Here is a 22791-nt window from a genome sequence, read left to right on the forward strand (position 1 = left end):
ATTCTAACCCAAATTTCTTACAGCAAATATTATATAATATCACTTTGTAGTTAGTGTACTGAGAAACTCTTAAATTGAGAGGGGAATACGAATCCTAATTAGCTTTAGATAACTTTTTTTTTTTTAATTTTGTCAGATCTAGAATCCATATTTCAAACCAAGAGCATCCGTCATTTAACTTCATTTCTAGCAGAGGCTTAAGGATAATCTTGGTATACTAGACTTACTCGCCAAATAAAATGTGTTTTCATTTTTCCTCACTTTGTTTTTGTAAATCAAGACTTTTTCCATGAGACCTAAAGTAACATCTGCATTGAATTACCTGAGGTCTGAAATCTAGCTTCTGTTCTAGCTATCATGCTATTTAGAATACCACCAAAAAGTACTACAGAAGGACACTTCTAGAACTGTACTTAAATTTACAGCAATACATTTTTGAGGAGATATCAATACTATATAGCATTTTCCTCTCACATGGGGTAAACTTGAGAGAAATAATTTACATTACTAAGACGGCTAAGTCAGGGGTTGGAGACAACTGTGTTGTAACCTGATGCATTTTGAAAAATCCCCATACCATTAAAAGAAGCTTACCCAGGGAGGTAAGGTGTGCTAAGCAATCAGAAATTTGGGGTTTTAGAATTTTCACTTACATCTCTAGCCCTTCTGATTGTGAAGATGCCATTCCATATATGAACTGAATGTAAACTGATAGTATTTTTGTGAGTCTGTAGACAGGCATTTCCAGTGCTGCTGCTCTTTGCTTTACTAGCTAACACAGTATTCAGCGTGGGGTTTGTCTACACAGTGGGGTATCACACACTAAGTGGTGTGATTTCTAAAGTTCACTAATGTGTTGTGCATTAATTGGCCTGTATTAGATCCTGCTGATGTGCTTTAAGATACTTTAAATATTTAGTGAGCCACTAGTGGGGTTTACGCACACCAATTAATCTGCAACATATTAGCGCGCTTTAGAAATCACACCCCCGTAGTACACATTACCCTTAATCTCTGCAGTTCAGAATCCTGTGAACAGCAGTGAAACTGTCACTTCATATTCATATTGTGGCTGCTTGGAAAGTCTGAACAGGAAAAGAGGCAGATGGTAAAGTTATTTTTAGGGAAAGGTCAGATGCAGAAGATATCCTGTGCACGCCCCCTCCCAAAAAAGGAAGAGTTATAGAAGTAGAGCCTCACTCTTTCTTTACAGTGTCCAGAAGACTAAAATAAGGAAGATCTATCCTTTCACAGCAGTTATCAACCTCTGAAGGGACTTGAAACAAAGCCTGCTCAGTAATATGACATGCTAGTAATATGCTAGTAATATGACATGCTGGAGTACGTTCCAGAGTTAACATCACTGTTGGAATTCCATCACCTTACTCAGAAACTAGATGACTTGCACATTGCCTCCTTAGTACTGTATATACTCATTCATAAGCCGAATATTTTTGGTAAAAAAGTGACTCATCAAAGAGCGGGGATTGGCTGATAAACGGATCTACACCAAAATTTGATGATATTAAACTCTATGGAATCATTGAATTGAATATCAAATATAGAGATTGGCAGCTTTTGCACGTGGCCCACCAGGGTAAGGAAGGAAGTGGGGGCCAGTACATCCCTTGGCCTACACCGCTTCCTGACACCCCCATTGGGCTGGAGCAGTGAACTGCAGCCAGTAGGAGCTGCGATCAGCCGAATCTGCAGCTGCAGCACGTAAACAAACTGGCCCGGCCCACCAGAGTGCTTACCCTGGTGGGCCACGTACCAAAGGTTGCCAGTCCCTGATCTAATACATTGTAGTTTTGTTTACTTGGAGCATCTGCAGGCATGGAGCTCTTCAGCCCCCTGTGGCCACAGTTTGCCATTCCCAGCCAATGGGAACTGCGGGAAGTGGAACCACTTCACGCAGTTCCCAGTGGCTTGGAACAGCAAACTGTGGCCACAGGGAGCTGAAGGGCTCTATGCCTGCAGACACTCCAAGTTAAACAAAATGTCCCAACCCCCAGCGGCTTACCCTGATGGGCTGGGAGCCAAAGTTTTCCAACCCCTGAAATATAGGATCAGCTTTTGAAAGGGTCATACAGTTTTTTGCTATTTTTACCTATCCATTTTCGGGGGTCGGCTTATAAACGAATGGGCTAATGAATGTGTATATACAGTAGTTTTACTCCTCTACCTAATAGGTGTCTGGTGGTAAATTTTGGGATCCCTAACATGTCAGAAGCATGAGTCTAGTTACAGGAAACAATAGCAATTCTGTAATAGCTGTGTCCTCAGGCTCAGCTGTATTTTATAAATAAAATACTTAATGTGATTGAATGGTAACAATTCTAGTATCTTAATGCCTGTATATCAATTCATAGTCATTTGCAAATGGCATTAACTTCTCTAGGTTCTAAATAGAAGTGCAAGTAGTAATAGACTCCATGAGCAGATGGTTAATACCTCTTACAATATTTTAAAGAAACATTGTTTTGCTGAAAAAATGAGGCATCTTGAAGGAAAACTGAATATTTTCTTTGTTGCATTATCATTGCATTGATTGGTAGCATCAAAAAAGCAACAATCATAAGTGATTTACAGTTCTCTTTCATAATTTCAAGAACCATTCCAGCAGAAGAGGTAACCTGCAAACATACAGAGTTGAGGAACAGCCTGCACTTCCTGTGGTAAGTTATTTTCCAAAAACCACACGATTTTGTAAAGCATAGGAATCTGAAAATTCACTACTTGTGAAAGAATTTTTTTACCATGGGTAAAGTATTGAAACACAGGTGAGATTTGGCCTTCAGCTTCTGGCAGCTATCCTGACAAAATCAGTTTGTGAGTCTTGCAAGACTGGAGTCCCAACATACGGCTTCCATCTTCCAAGTTCACGTTTTTAGTTTAATGATGGATTTAATATATAGTTGTAGCCTGGAGGAGGGAAGTATTTTAACATGTAGATGTGAGAGTTGTTTGTTTTGTTAAATTAAATCATCTTGCTTTATCAACAATACAGTTCTAGCATATGTGCTCCCATACTCCATTGCAGCTTCGTAGTAACTTAACAGCCATAAATTCTAGGCTAAAACAGCCAAACCGAAAGAGATTTTTTTTAAACATATTTTCTATCGACTCAGATGTTTGTTTTGAGTGAAAAGGATGTGGTTGGCTTCTATGGTTCATGTTATCCAATATGGATTTAAACATCTTTACTGTGTTTTACCCACTATTTAAACAACTAAAAACTTTCCCTGTATGACTTCTGATTTGGGGAAATCTGATGGATGAAACTTATTTGCTAGTCAGTAATTTCCTACAGTAATATTTTCCTCTTTAATTTTAGTTACTCTCTACTTCATCTGGATTACCTCCAGGTTGGGAAGAAAGGCAAGATGAAAAAGGAAGGTCATATTATATAGATCACAATTCCAGAACGACTACCTGGGTAAAACCTGTTGTGCAGGTATTTCTGAGTTCTCTCCATTGTTTCATTCATATATCCTGGAATGAAAAGATACTGAATTGCTGCTACTACTACAAATCAAATAATCTTTTTGAATACACTACACAATGATGGAACTTGTCTAGAGACCCATTCGGTGAAACCAAAGTCTGAAATATATAAACCATGTTAAAGACTAGTGGTCAATATGTGAGGGTAGGAGGCTGGTATTTTTCATATGTTAAACCAATCCTCTTTATTATTGCTATATTGCACATTATTTTTGTCAATACTCCAGAACAACCCTTTGTTCCTCAACTCTCCTGTAGTCCTGCTTCAAGAACTTTTTAAGGAAATTCTTATTGCCTTAAATTTTTACATGGAGAATCTGAATATCTGACTGTACTGCAAATTATTTTTATTTTTATGTAAATGTCCACATTTATCAAATGCATTTTAATGTATAGAACCTCTTGCATTAAGCAATACAAGATGTATAAATGGGCCAGGTAATCATGCCCTGAAACATCTTAGTATTGTGAGGCCTTTAAGACTGCAGTAAACTTTGAGACCTTAATCAGTGACTATCACTCAGTTTTGCTGATACTCGGTTTGAGCAAATCTGTGTAGTGTGTAGTAGTTACCTTATGAAAAAGTCACCACCTATCAAAGATACAGGTACTGCAATAGGAAGAAGTATGTTGATCTCCAAGGTTTAAAATAGCTTTCTTACCTACCAATGGGAAGGGAGTCCCAGTCTACATAACGTGATACATGAAAGACCAATTTAGAGTACACTGCTCCCCCTCGTGACAACTTGAAGAGAGTCAGCCTCAGTACAACTACAGCAATTAAACATAAACTGATAATAAAAGTTGCATTTGGAGCTAGATTTGGAGTACACTTTCAACACTCTGTTCTGAGCAGAGGCGTTTATATCTTAAATTTCTCATTGGAAATAGTGTAAATACTCTGTTACAGTGTTGATTGTCCTACTGCTTCAGAGATAATACTGCATCTCTTGTGAGAGTAAGAGGGACTCTGTCACTGGGAACAACAGGGAAGCAAAAGTAGTTTATATTAATAGGAATTTACTATGTTCACTTGAGGGTTTAAATGTGCCATTGACATCTGTATCTAATTTTGACATGCCTGCAATGAGATCATACTCCTGTAGCTATCACATCAGTCAATTACTTGATTATGTTATCAGATTGAATTGAGTATTGAGTGAATTACATGGAGAGTTTAGTAACAGGAGAGAATTATTTGGGAGAAGCTTATTTTAACAAAGTATGTTTGAATAACAGAAGGGTTGAGGAACACTCTCTGGAATAACAAAAATAATGGAAAAACTCAGAGTAACTATATTTAACTTGCCTGTGTATGAAGGTGTCTCTTTACAGTAAACATATTAGGACCACTCCATTCACATCTCCAAAAGCCATTGCTATTTTCAGCTTTAACATGAATTGTTTACATTACACTGGCTTTGTGTTCAGTCCAAAATGTACATAACTTTATTTTTCTTATCTAATATAATGATAGACTACAATAGAAACAAGTCAACTATCAACTGTCCAAAGTGCTCCAACAGGACGTCAACCACAAACATCAAGTGATTCATCAGAACAGTCTTCTAATCAACAACCTGAAGTAGACCAAGGATTTCTCCCTAAAGGCTGGGAAGTCCGACATGCACCAAATGGGAGACCATTCTTTATTGACCACAATACCAAAACTACTACATGGGTAACTTGCTTTCAATTCAAAAGTAATTGCCTAAAGTCAAATCCTGGCCCCGTTATAGTCAGTGGCAAAATGCCCATTGACTTAACTGGGGCCAGGATTTCATCGCACATCTTTTTTTCAAAGTAGGGTTATCCTATTGTAGATTTAACGTGTTAGTTGGATGAGTCGAACTAGTGCCAGTATCCTATTCGTAGTATTTATCTTCTTACCTCATGCAAGAGGTGGTATACTGTCAACTTCTATCATTGGATCAGCAAGGAGGTAAGAGGGCTCTGTAGGACATATCAGAGTTGGCAAAATCAGGGGACAGGAAGGAGCTAGCGCCGCTGCAATGGAAATATTGGGGAAAGCTAATTGTATGTTTCTGTCCCCCTAATATTTTCTGCCTCCACAATATCTCATGGAGTCAAGAGCAGAACTCTGTTTCCACACACAAGAAGGTGGAGGTGGGAGAGGGATCCAGAGGGAGGAGCTCCTGCTGCAGTGCACAAGATCAGGCTGTCTGCCACCGAGTGGGTAGGAGCAACTCTCCTCTTCCCTCCTTCCAGCCATCATGGGTCCCAGTGGAGACACTCGGCCCGAAGGAGGGGCAGGAGCATGTGCCCAGCCATCAGGGCTAGATGGGAGTAATGGGGCATCAACACAGGGCTGCCTGAAGGGATGGGGAACCACAGTACACCAAAGAACTGCTGTAGGAATGACAATAGGAACTGCTGGGAATACCTCTTCCGAGCTGGGAGCTGACTGTTCCTCTTCCTCCCCCACCAGCTGCCCAACCAAGTTTCAATAGCTCCCCCCTCTTATCCCTCCATTCACAGCAAGCTTCCACCTCCTTGATAATCAAGGCTGATGTATGTTGTTGAACACACATGCTAAGAAGAAATTGATTGAAGCAATCTGTCTTGCAGCTGCAAAACCCCTATATTTTGGCAGATAACTATCCTACAGCAGTTCTGTAAGACTGTTGGAGGTGGTTGCAGGCATGGGCTGTTAATGGAAAACACCTTTGTAAACTTCAGGCTTGTCTACGTGGGCAAGCTAGCACTCAATGAGCTAGAGTGTAAATTTAAAGCACACTCGCTACACTGACTTCCCATGTAGGTACTCTTACTGTGTACTAAGGGCATGTCTACACTTACCGTGGATAAGTGCTGTGGCAATCGATCCACTGGGGGTTGATGTAGTGGCTCTAGTGAAGACCTGCTGAATCGACCGCCAATTGCTCTCCCATAGACTCCTGTATTCCACCGGAACAAGAAATATAAGGTAAGTGGATGGGACAGTTTCTCCCGTTGACCCAGCCCGGTGTAGACACCGCAGTACGTCAACCTAAGCTACATCGACTCCAGCTATGTTATTCACATAGCTGGAGTTGCATAACTTGCAGCAGGTCCTTAGGTCGACCTAAGAGTAGTTTAGCTAATACACTTCCAGAGTGCATTAAATTAACGTGCACAAAGGCATTCTTACTGCTCAGTAAGACTGTCCACATGGGGAGTTAATGTGGTGTAGCTAATGTGCACAGCTGTAACTCTTACTACCGTGAACATACCTCATGTATACAATTCAGGTTGTGCAGGGTATCCATGAATTTTTAAAACTACAGCCTGCAGTACAGATGATCTTAGTGAAGCAGGTCTTAGTGAATAGTTTAAATATTTGAAGATCCAAACCTTTCCAAACAGCGAGTTAGGGCTCTTTTCAGGTGGGAGAGAAACATTCAGGTTTAGGTAGTAGATTCAAAATGAAGAGTAGTCTCTTCTTGGTTGCGGAAGAATTTCACTCAGAGAATCAAGGTGTTCCAAAGACATTTTGTGGAATGGTTAACCTGATTCAGTTGCTCTTAAACTAAATTGGATTCATGAATATTGTTGCTAATAAAATGAGAATTTAGATAAGCCTGGAAACTTAAAGGTGACCATAAGGAACAGGAAAACTGAAAATTCCTGTGACTCTAGTTTGACGAGGGAATGTGTATTAATTGTCTAGCTCTGAGTAAGAGTAGTCTGTCGTGGTCATTACAAAATCAGGAAAACATTAAAGTAGCATAAATCCTTTTCTCTCTGTTAAGAAGTGTTTTTTGTGTTTTCAAAGGAAGATCCAAGATTGAAAATTCCAGCTCATCTGAGGAAAAAGACATCTCTAGATCCTGTAGATTTAGGCCCCTTGCCAGTAAGTGAAATTTTGTGTGTTTGTTCTGAGGCTGATCTAATTTAAATATTTAAACTAGGTTAGTGCAAACAAAGTTATGATACACTTTTAATATATTTAATATAAAGTATATAGCCAACACTCAAATTTTGAATCACATTGCTGAGACTTCAGTAATTATAACTTGATATAATATACAAATACTGCAATTCACCTACTATCTTGATTAAATTGTTAGCATTTGTTGTAGACAGGATATAGAAGAATTAGTATTAAAAGATTACTCTTCTTACAGCCAGGATGGGAAGAGAGAACTCACACAGATGGAAGAATATTCTATATAAACCACAGTATGTACAATATAGTATCTCCTTGTAAGTTATGTAATTCATTACTGAATCAGATCTAAATTGGTGACACTAACTTAAAAAATGTCTTGCAGATACAAAAAAAACACAATGGGAAGATCCTCGATTGCAGAATGTAGCAATATCTGGACCAGTAAGACTTTTTATAGAGATTTTTATATTTTTGAAAAAAATATTAACAGAAGTTAAATGAAATTTTACCACTATTCTCAAATATTCAGTCTCGAATGCCTGATTTCTGTAGTGCTTGAACATAACAGACTTGAGAAGGCATATCTGAAAATGAAATATCTGTATTTCTAGATCTGTTATCCCTAGAAATAATCTTTAAATGAAGAAGAAACATTGAGTCCATATGAAAAGCAGAGAATTTCCTCAATAGAGAAAGCAATATTTTTGAAGTTACTGATCAACTCTGTTTGTGTGATATTTAGCTGTGCTGTGCAGAAGAAAATGAATTTAATCTTTGACCTAACATAAGCTTGCAGAAGGTGAAACTTTTTCTTTAAAAGAAATTTATTTCTGTTCCAAAAGGAAACTAACTTCCTAGCTGTGATACTTAATATGACAGATAAAACTGTCAGCAATACTAATTGCAAATTACAATTTCAGACAGGATTTCAGTTTTAAAATATTTTTTTTTTTTAGTAATGAAGTATCTTTTTACTTGTTTGTTCGAAGGCTGTGCCTTATTCCAGGGATTATAAACGAAAGTATGAATTCTTCAGAAAGAAGTTGAAGAAGCAGGTTAGTGGTCTACTAATACCTTATAAAACCTTGAGAAACCTCTATCAATATAAACTCAATAGGCCAGATTTTCCAATGCTTACTCCATTGCAAGAGCAACATATGAGGGCTAGAAAGCAGCCAGATCAGGCAGCTGACAGTTTTCCCCATCGGGAGCTTTCGGATGGCATAAACCCAGTGTGCTTGACCTCTCCCTCTTGACACTAGCATAAAGAGCATGTCGGGGAGGGGTGGGGGGAGGAAATATGGCTGTAGCAGGCTGTGTTCTGATAACTCTCAACTAACCTAAGAGCATTCCTAAGGCTATTATAGCCAATGCAGGAAGTCCGGGTAGTGCAGAGTCTCTCTGAGAATCAAGGAGCCATAACCAGCTCCCTGGTGGTCATGATCTTCCCCCATCCCTACCTGCTCCATCTTTGTAAATGTGGATTAAGGGCTTGTCCACACAGTTCAGCAGTATGGACTAGAGGGATGTTGATACTGGAGTATGTTAACGTGCACTTGAGAACTTTTAGTTTGTGCCATCAGGGACTACATGGCCCAGTTAGTGTGCAACATTCTGATACATTTTAAAATTCACATCCCTCTAGTGCACTTTACCACACTGTGTAGACAAGCCTTAAGGTAGGGCCTGCATTGAAAATGACCGAACTTATTGTATGTGCTCTGTTGAAAACTGAAAAAACAAAGTGAAAATTTTGGTGCTAGGGTGCCATCTGACATCAGGGCACTTGGTTTGATAGCCATACTAGGCATATCATTACCTGTATTCCTTATGACACCGAGAAGAGATTTTTGATAGTAGATAATTGTTTAGCACAAAAAGGCATAAGATATCCAGTGGTTGGAAGATGCAACTAAATAGCTCAGACTAGGGGGAAGGCACTTGTTTTAAACTGTGAGGGTAACTAACCATTGGAGCAACTTACCTAGGGATATGGTGGATTCTCCACTATTTATTTTAAATCAGGGTTGGATGTCTGTCTAAAAGGTATTGTGCAGCTCAAACAAAAGTTATGGGCTTGATAGCATAAATTATTGGGAGTGACTCCCATGACCACTATTATTCAGGAGTCAGACTAGAAGATCATAATGGTCGTTTCTGGCCTTAAAATCTCATATTTACCACAAGACCAAAGTTACACATGTTCAAAGCAAAAATATTGTGTGGATTATGAGCATGAAGCAAAAATGAGTGGCAAGAACAAGCTGACATGCAAATAATATTAAAGAACGTATGCAGATTGGCCAACCAGAACATGTTTTTTCCATCAGTATGAAAAATTTAGGTTAGATGTACTTCACTTGTGAAAACAAAATAACTTCCCTAACTTTTCAAGCTTATGTTTTCTGAACAGAAAAGCAACTGGAAGAAATTCTACATGAGCTATACTTCATTCTGCTATGTGCACCTGGTCTAGCAAGCCCAGACTGCATTTTATACAGCATGGTCCTAATCTGGGAAGTGATAGTGAGCTCAGCCATGCAACAGAATCGTATCTGTTTGTGACAATCATATTCCTTAAGAATGAAATAAAGTGTTCACTGGTAGTCTTATTAATCACCACAAACAAACTGGATTTTTTTTGTAATAATATGGGCCTGCATGCCATATGCAAAAGGAGAGGAAGATCTTAGGGCAGTGAACTAGAAATTGGAATAATTAATAGAAAAAGCCTGTGAGCAAAATGCTTTATGAAAGCAGATGAAATTAAAATGTTTGAGGTTAGTCTAAACGCATGATGTAATTATTGTACAGTATTAAAGCATTATACACTTGAATATGCTTTTAACAACAAAGCAGATGCTCAATCACAGTAAATATTTATTTTAACATACGACTTCCTTAATGGGGAGTAGAACTTGATGTACAGATCTCTCCCTGCTGGTCAAATCTTCTGAAAATAGCCATCTTTTCAACCATGTTATGTTGCATATCCACAGAACATACTATTGAAATAAAGTGGCATGCATGTCATCTTTTGATTTTTGCACGGCCAAGTGCAGTGTTGATTATTCAGGTCTCCTATTTTTCCTATTCCTTTTCAGAGTGATATTCCAAACAGATTTGAAATGAAACTTCACCGTGCAACAATCCTTGAAGATTCTTACAGAAGAATTATAGCTGTAAAGAGAGCAGATTTCCTTAAAGCAAGACTCTGGATTGAGTTTGATGGTGAAAAAGGCTTAGATTATGGAGGAGTGGCCAGAGAATGGTTCTTCCTTCTCTCTAAAGAAATGTTTAATCCCTATTATGGATTGTTTGAATATTCTGCCACGTAAGTAAAAAGGAAAATACAGGTTGGGGGAAGTAGCTTCAGTTTAATCTCCAACATGAACTTAAATGCTGCAAATATTGTTATAATTTTAAGGAAGTTTTGGTATATGCTACTGTTGGCTCAGCAAGAGAATATTGTGCTCTCCCAGAAACCATAGTGCTATATTTTGCTATTAGTCTGAAAGGAATCTTCATAGTCTTCGTACAGACAAGTGTCAGTTTGCAGCCAATGTCTCTGTTCCTATAATTTTTTATAACATTCATGATTGGCTATATATTTAGAACAAACACAATAACATTTCTTCTTGAATTAATGCTGGTGTCCATTCTGACTTTACAGAAATGGCTGAACAAATTTGTAAAGTAAGAGGGATTTAACAGTAACAAACAAAACACACAGGGTGAAACCCTGATCCCATTAAAATAGTTTTACCGTTTTCTTCAGTGGGGCAATGACTTCACTGATGGTTTCTGTTGGTGTTTTGAAACTTCAGTCCTACTAAATTTACAGTTGCCTGCACTTAACATGCTTTAATATTAAATTAGTAACTCTATAAACCACGTGGTTTTTATGAGCGATACTAAGATTTCTTTCAAATCATTAGCTGTGGTAATTGTTCATGCAAAATTTTGCAAGTGGTGTTTTCTTCCTCTTAGGGATAACTACACTCTGCAGATCAATCCAAACTCTGGATTGTGCAATGAAGATCATCTCTCATACTTCAAGTTTATAGGACGTGTAGCTGGAATGGCTGTTTACCATGGCAAGCTGCTGGATGGTTAGTATTTATTCTGCATAATACAGTATGCAGATCAATATTGCGTTTTTGAATTTGATTTATCTAACTTGAATACTCTTTTTACTCTTTCGAGGCTTTTTTATTCGACCTTTTTACAAGATGATGCTTCAAAAACCAATAACACTTCATGATATGGAATCTGTGGTATGTAAATTCTGCTGCCATCATGCATGTTAAGTTTTAGTCTTTACACTAAAAGTTTTTGAATGCTAAATACAAATGTACACTTTGAATCCTTAGCTCCTCGCTTTTTAAAACGAAATACGGGTAAAATTTTCATAGATGTTGAAGTGGCTTAGAAGCCTGAGGCCCACAAAAAGTCACTGGGATGTAAGCTACTAAGTCATTTAAGCTCACTTGGAAACTTTGAACCATCTGTGATGTTCACTTAAATTATTTCTAGGACAGCAATGTGGTTTAATGTCTTATCACAGAGGACCAAGAGTTGGGTTTCCTGTCTTATTCCTAGTTCACTACTTATTTTCTGACTTATGATTATCAAAAGCAGTGTATACCTTCCACACCAGGATATTGGGTAGCTTAATTAATACAAAGTATTCTGAGATGCTTAGAATAAATGTCATAAATGCAAAGTGTTGTCTTTTATTACAGTTTTTGTTCCCATAGTAATAAAGGTCTTACATTAAATTTTCATCCCTTTGGGTTCCATCTTTGGGAACTAGATGGCACATTATGGAAAATATTTTTCCAGTAACAGCATCTGGATTGTTCATGGGTCCCATCTAGAACAGTTGTTTTAGAGTATTCTGTTTAGAATACACTATTCAGTGTCACTGTTCTTTTCTGTAATACATACGGTTAATATACACAGAATAGTAATATAAATAGACCATTGGCAGTATCATGTATCTGGAATCTTTTTGTTCCAACAGTAACAAAGGTCTTGCCTTAAAATTTCACCCTTTATGGGATTCCATCTTTTTTTGCACTATTGCATGCTCTGAATGCTTTACGTTCTCAGACCCTTTATAGTTATGCCTAGCAATATAGGAGAGAAGAATACTCCAGAAAAGGCTAAAATGTAAGGTCACAACATTGTGATAAGATGTTTTGTACACAATCTTATGTTATATCAGCACTGAAGATATTTCAGGACTTCCATTTTAAACTTTAACGTCTGTTTCTTCTCTGAGTGTTCATCTACACAGATTCCATTCTTGGTGCGTATGCACTTCATGCATATGAAATTGGATTCTTTTGAATAGCAGTGTCTCTCGGGTCTGTACCTGTGCCGACTGCCAGGATCACAGCAGGCTCTGATTCCCACCCTTTCCTCCTGAGCTGGTGACAGAGAGCCTCTCCTAAGGCTCCATCTTCCAGAAGTTTTAAGGTGGAGTCCCATACCAATCCCTTGGCATGCAAATCCAAGATGACATCAGTTGTCCTTTCCTATTCCAAGAACATTGATGCCGAAATCTATAGGAAGACAGTCTTGGTGCCAAATATAGTGGTACCGACATTGCCAGCACCATCCACATAGGCACTGGGAGTCATGGCATTGAGCACTCCCATACTAAGACCCCTTTCCTCAGCATAGACTACCTACTGTCTAGGTCAGCACCATTACCATACATGGTACCAAGACCTTTCTGTGGGACTGGGACCAGATTCTGCTTTCATTGAGAGGCTATGGGAGGTCATTTACCAAACCATCCAACCAAGCTTCCAGTTCAGATTCTGGTTTTAGTAAGGCTGTTCTACGGTCCATAAATAGGCCTCCATTTCTCCATGTAGTGCTGTGGCAATTGCTTGTTACTTGCCAACAGTGGAATGGGTACACAGTCTTTCAGAGAATGAGAGATAACTGTTATTTCTTCTTCAAGTGATTGCTCATATCCATTCCAGTTAGGTGTGCGCATGCAGCGTGCACGTTCGTTGGAAGATTTTTACCCTAGCAACACTCAGTGGGTCGGCTGGGCGCCCCCTGGAGTGGCGCCGCCGTGGCGCCGGATATATACCCCCTGCCGACCCAGCTGCCCCTCAGTTCCTTCTTACTGCCCGTGTCGGTCGTTGGAACAGTGGAGCGTGGCTTAGCTGATCTCCACCTCCCTAGCTTCTCGTAGTTCTTTCATCGTTATTGTGTATATAGTTCAATTTTCTATATTTCTACTTAGTTTTATTAGTTCTTTAACATAGTTATTGTATATAGTTAAGAGGGGTTGGGGATTAGCCCTTTCCCCTCACCCGGTGCCAAGGCCTATGCCCGGTTCACCGAGTTTCAAACCCTGCTCAGCTTGTCGCAAGCCGATGCCGACAGGAGAGTCTCACAACTCCTGCCTTAAGTGTCTGGGGAAATCCCACCTCGCAGACAAGTGCCTCATCTTCAAGGCCTTCAAGCCACGGACGAAAAAGGAGTGGGACTTTCGTCTCAAACAGCTCCTGATGGAGGCAGCCCTTACTCCTCCGCCCTCAGCACTGAGCTCCAGACAGTCTGCACCGGGGAGAAGTGCATCTTCAGCACCAGAGCGCACCGACACCGCGAAGGCCCCTCGGCACCAACCGTCACCAGCCCAGAAGCCTGCCTGGCACCGCGCTCTCTCCCCATGGGTCAAGAGGCACAAGACTCCTGCGACGCCCGTGCCTATGTTGCAGTCAGAGCACCCGCCTAAGTCGGATCACCCAGCACCGACAACTGCAGCAGCACCGACAACTTCAGTGCCGTTGATTCCGGCCTCACAAGAGCCGTCAAGTCCAGTGCCTGACAGCTCCCCGGCACACGCCGTGGTTGAGCTTATGGTTCCCTCCACGCCGGAGACATTCTCTACGGTAAGGGAGCTGATTGCCCTGACAGACCCTGCGCTGCCTCAACCCTTGGCACTGCCAATGCAGGTTATCCAATCAGTAGGCAAGCCTGCCCTGCTGAGACCATCCTCACTCGGCACCACCGAAAGGCACCCGACATGATCGAGGTCCCGCTGGTGTTCTCGGTCCCGACTCCACTCGCAGTCCCGGTACCGTTCTCCATCTCGGTACCGGTCGTACTCACAGCACTGTTCGAGATCGCGCTTGCCAACCCGATACTCTTGGCACCGATCCAGCTCCCGGCACCATTCACGGCACCGCACCTCTCGCAGCCGCTCTTGACGTAGAGTTTCGAGGTCCCGGTTGACCTCCCGGCACCACTTCAGTCGCAGGTCCTGGTCTCATTCCTGGTACCGGTATGGCGCCCTGTACCGTTCTCTGGTGCCGTGTGGAGATGAATCAACCAGACGCAGAGACTCTTCCCAAGTGGTTTCAGCTCCTCCGTGGCCGTCTCCGCCACACATCAGTATCATCACACGCGGACAGTGCCTCCTACGCACACGACCGTGATTTGGATACTCACAGCCGAGTCTTCCAGAGACCCACGGCCAAGACCACGGACCTCATCAGTGGTCCTTCTGGACACCTTGGGCATATCACCAAGCCCAAGGTGGACCCGCAGTGACATCACACTCCGTTCCATCGGAACACCGGGTGCCAGAGGCTACTGTCTGCCGCCCCCCTCCTGCAAGTACGGAGGAAGCTTCCATCCACGCACCGGACCCTCAGGTCCCACCGGTCCCTGACGTCCCCCAGGATCAAGAGACCGTACAGGACCCACTCGTCCTGGGCCTTTCATCTTCCTCTTCCTCGGATGAAGCGGTAGCAGGGACCTCCTCATCGGGCCCGCCTCCAATTTACCTCAGGGAACACCAGGACCTCCTGAGGCGCGTCACCCTGAATATAAACCTCCAGGTGGAGGAGGTTCCGGAGGTTGAGGACCCCGTGGTAGATATACTGTCGGTGGATGCACCAACTGGAGTGGCTTTACCGTTCATTCGATCGATTCAAGCTAAGGCAGATATCATCTGGCAGTCTCCGGCATCTATTCCGCCCACAGCCAGAGGAGTGGAACGGAAGTACATGGTGCCCTCTAAGGGGTACGAGTACTTGTGTGTGCACCCTGCTCATTGGTCGTACAGTCTGTAAATGAATGGGAGCGCCATGGCCAGCAAGCCCCTGCCCCAAAATCTAAGGAGGCTAGGCACATGGATTTGTTGGGCCGTAAAATCTACTCTGCGGGGGTTCTCCATCTCAGGGTGGCAAACAACCAAGCCCTACTTAGCAGGTATAATTACAACACCTGGGAGGCGATAGGGAAATTCACAGAGCTGGTCCTGCAAGACTCCCGCCAAGAATTTAAGGCACTCTTGGAGGAAGGAAAGAAGGTGGCAAGAACTTCTCTCCAGGCCTCGCTGGACGCTGCCGATTCGGCAGCCAGAACTGTGGCCTCTGGAATCACCATGAGGCATATATCATGGTTTCAGGTGTCAGGCCTGCCACCTGAACTTCAGCACACTATCCAGGACTTGCTATTTGATGGCCAGGGTCTTTTCTGCGAGAAGACAGACCCTAGGCTACAGAGTCTGAAAGATAATCGGGTGATTATGCATTCATTCGGGATGCATACACTACAGACTCAACGAAGATCCTTCTGCACCCAACCTCAATGCCCTTACCCCCTGCCTAGGCCAAGACAGGACTTTGGCAGGAGGCGAGGTCGAGGCAACCGCAGACAACAGCCTGGGCCTCAAGGGGGTCAGAATAACGGTCCCTCCAAGTCAACGACGGGATCCAAACCAAACTTTTGAAGGTGCGCCCGAGGGTGGTGTACCAGTTGTCTCCCAGGATCCTTTTCAGTTTTACAACCGCCTTTCCCCTTTCCTCCCTGCGTGGACCCAATTAATCTCAGATCGTTGGGTCCTACGCATGATAGAATTTGGATACCACCTCCAGTTTATTTCACTCCCTCCCTTCCAACCCCCCTCCTCGTCCCTCTTCAGGGACCCCTCTCACGAGCAATTCCTCTTGCAAGAAGTACGGACGCTCCTTGCCATGGGAGCTATAGAGGAGGTACCAGAGGACTTAAGGGGCAAGGGGTTCTATTCCCGGTATTTCCTAATTCCCAAGGCGAAAGGAGGCTTCAGGCCTATCCTAGACCTGCGAGGACTGAACAAGTTCATGAAAAAGTTGAAGTTCTGCATGGTATCCCTGGGGGCAATCATCCCATCTTTGGATCCCAGAGACTGGTATGCCGCCCTCGACATGAAGGATGTATGTTTCCACATTACCATTTACCCTCCGCGCAAACGGTACCTCCGGTTTGTGGTCAAACATCAGCATTTTCAGTTTACAGTCCTTCCATTTGGCCTCTCTGCAGCCCCTCGGATATTCACAAAATGCACGGCTGTAGTCGCTGCCTCCCTCCGTCGTCGTCAAATACATATCTTCCCGTACCTTGACAATTGGCTCATTTGGGGGACCTCTGACGCCCAAGTCACCAGTCATGTGGGCGTCGTCAAGGACCTCTTCATGCGACTAGGCCTGATGATCAACCTAGAGAAATCTACTCTAGTGCCCACGCAAAGAATAGAGTTCATTGGGGCCATCCTGAGCTCCAATCTCGCAAGGGCCAGTTTACCACGACCCCAATTTCAGGCAATAGTATCAATTATACAAAGCCTTCAAAACTTCCCAACAACTTCGGCTAGCACTTGTCTCAGCCTCCTCAGTCACATGGCTGCCTGCACATTCGTGACCAAGCATGCCAGACTACGTCTGCGTCCCCTTCAAACTTGGCTCTCCTTGGTTTACCGCCCAGGCAGGGACGCCATAGACATGGTAGTCACCATTCCTCTGAGCATCCAGGCTCCCTCAACTGGTGGCTGACGCTCTCCCTGGTGTGTGCAGGACTGCCGTTCCATCTGCCACAGCCCTCCATGACCCTGACGACGGACGCGTCATCTCTCTGCTGGGGTGCTCACCTCGGACATGTTCGCACTCAAGGCCTTTGGTCGTCTCAGGAGCTGGCATTACACATAAATGTCCGAGAACTAAGAGCAGTCCGCCTGGCATGCTAGGCGTTCCAGCAACACCTACAGGACCGTTGTGTCTCAGTGTTAGTGATCCAACTGTGGGACTTTTGCATAGCCCACTCGATAGACCTGGTAGCGTCCTTTCTCCCAGGAGTTCGGAAAACTGTGGCAGATCAACTCAGCAGATCCTTCCTGTCTCACGAGTGGTCGATTCGTCCGGACATTATACATTCTGTCTTCCGGAAGTGGGGATTTCCCCACATAGACCTCTTCCCTTCCCACGAGAACAGGAAATGCCAGAGGTACTGCTCCTTCCAAGGTCTCTCCCGGGGTTCAATCTCGGACGCCTTCCTGATTCCGTGGAAGAGCCATCTACTTTACGCCTTTCCACCATTCCCGTTGGTTCACAAGGTCCTACTAAAGCTCTGCAGGGACAGAGCTCGCCTGATCATGATCGCCCTGCGTGGCCCAGGTAACACTGGTACACCATGTTGCTCGACCTGTCGATAGTCAACCCAATCACCTTGCCTCATCATCCAGACCTCATAACTCAGGACCACGGCAGGCTTCACCACCCAGACCTGCAGTCCCTTCATCTCACGGCATGGCTCCTGCTTGGCTAACCCAGTCAGAGTTACGTTGCTCTGCCCCAGTGCAACAAGTACTCCTGGGTAGCAGAAAACTTTCCACTCGGTCTACATATCTGGTCAAGTGGAAGCGTTTCTCCTGCTAGTACGAAACGCAAAACGTTACTCCCATTGAGGTCTCGATCCCTACCATCCCGGACTACCTCTGGTCTCTCAAACAGCAGGCCCTAGCGGTATCATCATTGAGGGTGCACTTGGCAGTCATTTCTGCCTTCCACCCAGGAGAAAATGGCCGCTCCATGTTTTCACACTCTGTGGTTTCCAGGTTCCTTAAGGGCTTGGAACGCCTATACCCCCAAGTACGCCGCCCTGCCCCTACCTGGGACCTCAACCTAGTCTTAAACAGACTTATGTCTCCACCATTCGAGCTGTTGGCAACTTGCTCGCTGCTATACCTGTCCTGGAAGAAAGTTTTCCTCGTAGTCATTACATCAGCCAGACGAGTCTCCGAGCTTCGGGCACACACGGTGGACCCGCTGTATACAGTCTTTCACAAGAACAAGGTGCAGTTGCGACCACACCCAGCGTTCCTCCTTAAAGTGGTATCAGCCTTTCGTACCAATCAGGACATCTTCCTTCCGGTCTTCTTCCCGGAACCGCACTCATCACGACGGGAACAACAATTGCACTCCCTAGATGTCCGTAGGGCGCTCGCATTTTATATCGAATGGACGAAGCCCTTTCGTAAATCGCCTCAACTCTTTGTTGCAGTGGCAGACCGAATGAAGGGACTACCTGTCTCCTCCCAGAGGATCTCCGCTTGGGTGACGGCATGCATCCGCACTTGCTATGACTTGGCTCATGTTCCCTCAGGCCATCTCACCACACATTCTACCAGGGCTCAGGCTTCATCTGCTGCCTTCCTGGCTCACGTACCAATCAGGAAATATGTCGCGCAGCTACCTGGTCCGTGGTCCACACCTTTGCTTCGCATTATGCTCTGGTTCAACAGTCTAGAGATGATGCAGCATTTGGCTCAGCAGTTTTGCATTCTGCCACATCTCACTCCGACCCCACTGCCTCGGTAAGGCTTGGGAATCACCTAACTGGAATGGATATGAGCAAGCACTCGAAGAAGAAAAGACGGTTACTCACCTTTGTAACTCTTGTTCTTCGAGATGTGTTGCTCATATCCATTCCAAACCCGCTCCCCTTCCCCACTGTCGGAGTAGCTGGCAAGAAGGAACTGAGGGGCGGTTGGGTCGGCAGGGGAATATATCCGGCGCCATGGCGGTGCCACTCCAGGGGGCACCCGGCCGACCCATTGAGTGTTTCTAGGGTAAAAATCTTCCGACGAACGTGTATGCGGTGCGCGCGCACACCTAACTGGAATGGATATAAGCAACACATCTTGAAGAACAACAGTTACAAAGGTGAGTAACCGTCTTTTACCTTACAATAATGATGGTTCTTTGAGATGCGGTGTCCACCCAGATTCCATGACTTGTCTCCCTTCCCCACTGATTGGAGTCTTTCTCCTATTGGATGCTTATTGGTGATGTAAATGAGTGAAGGTTGCAGCTGCCACGCCCTTTATGCCTTCATTTACAGTGAGTGAGAAGGTACTTAGGTCCTAGGCAACCCCCCGGACTCTTCTGTTCAAAAGAATCTGATCTCACTCTCATGGGCTATGTGCTTACCAAGAGTGGAATATGTGGCAACGACAAATCTTGAACCACAGTCACTGTAAGGTAAGTAACCATTCTATAGCTTAATATCTAATAAAGTGTGTTCTGCCTAACTTCCAGAGTTGGATCATTTTGATAATGAAAGACTAGTGACCAAATACTGACCGCAGTATCTAACATTCTCAGGCTTGATCTGCTGTTTCCAGATTTTTAGGTCACATAGCAAACTTGAAGATTCATATTATTTTGCAAGAGATTTGAAAAGTTCTACTGCAGCAGGAGCACCTGCTTGAAGACTGGAGAATCAAAGCAGTAGCCCAAACATACTCATATTTTAGAGAATACAATTATACATGAATTGATCTTGTGCCTTGATGAAGTACTAGAGTTTATCTAATCCTTCACCCTATGCCCATCATGATTAGTATTTTAAACAAGAGTACCCGCCTTTATTGGGAGGGAGTAACTTGTGGTGGGCAATGTCCCATCCTGGTGATGGAAAAGGAATGGCACTGAAATTGGCAGGGGGAGGGAGTAGGTACTGTCCATTGTTCTTGACATGTGAGGATGCTGGTTAAAGTGAATAAAAGAAAATGGGAGATTCCTCAGCTCCAGCAAAGATGTGGAAGATGGGAGTATCCCATAAAACAGAATAAAAAATACTTTATTCTTTAACCAAATTTTTCTTGTTTGTTTTGAAATTTCACTCTTGTTTGGATCACTTCATCATTAGGTGCACCTTCCAAAAAATAATGAGTTGTGCCTCACTTTTGAAGTACTCAAATGTAATTCCTCTGTCTTCAATGTTGAAGGAAGTGATTTGTCTCTGTGGGCTCAGTCTTTATTCAGTTGGATTGGGTATAAATATGGAACATGCTCTGTCTGTTTCTTGTAAGTCTTTTATATTTTCCTTTTTAGGATAGTGAATATTACAATTCTCTGAGATGGATTCTTGAAAATGATCCAGCAGAATTGGATCTTAGGTTTATTGTTGATGAAGAACTCTTTGGACAGGTTTGTATATTGATGTTTTGGCTGTTCTACTTTATATAAAGTAAAACATTTGTACAGTGGAACTGAGTGGGTTTCTCTGTACAATACTTAAAAATAGGATAAATACACGTTCACTTCAAAATTGTGTTGGGCTGTTCACTCATGCTTCTTGCTGTGGCTGGTACATATTCACTTAATGTTTTGCTAAAGTAGTTGTAATTTGAGAAATGCCTGGGAAATGGCTGTTTCAGCAAAGCTTTTGACACAATAAATTGTGCTTTTGACTGAACAGCAGCTAACATTTTTAAAATACAGCTGTTGTGGTAAATGCTTCTGCAGATTAAAATAAACATTCTAAAATGTCCTGTCACTTAAGTCTTAATGAAAGCTGCATCCTTGTGATGGTTCTAGAAGTCCTGGAAATGAACAGAGAGATTTTTTAAAAATACTGTTAGAAGTAGGTTCCCTTGACAAGTGTGAACATACTTCTTTGAGTTACACAGGCAAAAATATGGAACTAACTTTGTTAGTGGAGGGAATCTGTGCAAGACTTAAGTAATGTGGATCTACCACTGGTCTTGCACAGAAATCCCAGTTTACAATTGTTAACCAGATATAAGCACACTAGTAGGTTTTATGGTTCTGTGGGTGCATGGCCTTAAAGTAATTAAGATTGCAAGACAGGAAAATAAAAACCTAGATGTGTAACAGGCTGAAAACTCAGGCTGTATACTGAGGTTCTGGTAGCAATAAACCACTACGTAGCAGATGTGTGTCAGTGCACTGCTCACCAAAAATGCTGTAACTGTTTTGTAGGTGTTTTTCTAAGAAATCTTGAGGAAAAAGTTTGGCTCAGTGCAGATTGTGAAGTTAGTAAAAATATACAGTATTACTGAAAACTTGTGTGCAAACTTCATGATTTACTGTACTTGAGTCAGATAACTGAGCTGCTACATTGCAATCTGGCACCGCTGAATTGTGTATGTATGCGTAATATAAAAAGGGTATTTATTCAGGTGGCATAAGAGAGTGCTGCTATCTATCATAGTTTTCAGATTCTTGAAGAATTAACTGAACTAAAAAAATACTTGATGTTTAAACGTGCGTTCTGTTGAGCACATACTTTGTGTAAAAGAATGTTTCTTGTTTAGACCCATCAGCATGAGCTAAAAAGTGGTGGATCAGAAATAGTTGTCACCAACAAGAACAAGCGGGACTACATTCAGTAAGTAGTTGGACCGTCTGCGGAATATACCTCACCTCATTCCAGTTTCTCTAAATACAGGGTGGTCTTTGTATTGTTTCATTGAGTTTCTGATTGTCTTAAAGCAAGCTGTAGTCTTGACGTGGTATGTGCATTGTTTGTACTTGAAATATTCAATTTTATTTTACAGTCTTGTAATTCAATGGAGATTTGTGAGTAGAGTCCAGAAGCAGATGGCTGCCTTTAAAGAGGTATTAATTTCTAAATACATTGTATCATTTTTAAATCTTTCCTATCCAATATTAAGAAAAATCTTTTGGAATATAGCATCAAGCTCCATAGGCTGGGTTGCTATGACTGTAAAAGAGTCAGAGCGATCAGATATTTGATGTATGATTTCAGCTCTGAATTATTTTAATGATACTATTGTTAAGACTTACAGCTTTTTCATTATACATCTCCCTTCACATGCCTAAAAATTAACTTCTTGTCCATCCTGAACAATCCTAGTTGCAATACAAATGATTTTTTTACCAATTCTGAAATCCTTCTTTACACTTTTGTTACTTAAAAAAATAAAATTAAGTTTACTGGAATTAAGTGACTTTAACTTTGTTTTTCTCCTCTTTATACAAATGGCACTCTGTAAATCACTAGTCCAGTGGTTCCCAAACTGGTTTGGGAATCATTGGTGGTCCATGAAGAGCTAGCTGGTCAGACGATGTTGACTTTCCTGACTTTCCAGCTGCTGAACAGTATTATAGGCTAATAAGCAGATACATGTACTTTTCCATGTGTAGGAAATTACTATATTTGCCACAGGGATGTTGTGATTGTGAATGAGTCTCTGTACTAAATGGGAGAGATGGTGAATGAGTTGGTCTTCTCAGATTCGGCCTGCTCTTTTTAAAACAAAAAACCACCCTGTA

General features: G+C 42.5%; 1 protein-coding gene across 5 annotated transcripts in view; it reads left to right on the forward strand.

Moving 5' to 3' along the window:
* NEDD4 (NEDD4 E3 ubiquitin protein ligase) overlaps positions 1-22791 on the forward strand; it is a 121402-nt gene that overhangs the window by 93669 nt on the left and 4942 nt on the right. For 2 of the 5 annotated variants that reach the window (XM_050967899.1, XM_050967897.1), the window contains 13 exons: positions 2613-2678; positions 3338-3457; positions 4985-5188; positions 7283-7360; positions 7635-7689; positions 7782-7840; positions 8389-8454; positions 10504-10733; positions 11390-11511; positions 11606-11676; positions 20584-20679; positions 21810-21883; positions 22053-22113. In XM_050967899.1, the coding sequence (XP_050823856.1) occupies positions 2613-2678; positions 3338-3457; positions 4985-5188; positions 7283-7360; positions 7635-7689; positions 7782-7840; positions 8389-8454; positions 10504-10733; positions 11390-11511; positions 11606-11676; positions 20584-20679; positions 21810-21883; positions 22053-22113 (1302 nt within the window). Of the gene's footprint in view, positions 1-2612; positions 2679-3337; positions 3458-4984; positions 7361-7634; positions 7693-7781; positions 7841-8355; positions 8455-10503; positions 10734-11389; positions 11512-11605; positions 11677-20583; positions 20680-21809; positions 21884-22052; positions 22114-22791 lie in introns of those variants that run through there. The other 3 variants (XM_050967898.1, XR_007776328.1, XR_007776327.1) reach the window with 3 other exon arrangements.

The sequence above is a fragment of the Gopherus flavomarginatus genome, chromosome 9 (assembly GCF_025201925.1).
Source record: "Gopherus flavomarginatus isolate rGopFla2 chromosome 9, rGopFla2.mat.asm, whole genome shotgun sequence".
NCBI lineage: Eukaryota > Metazoa > Chordata > Testudines > Testudinidae > Gopherus > Gopherus flavomarginatus.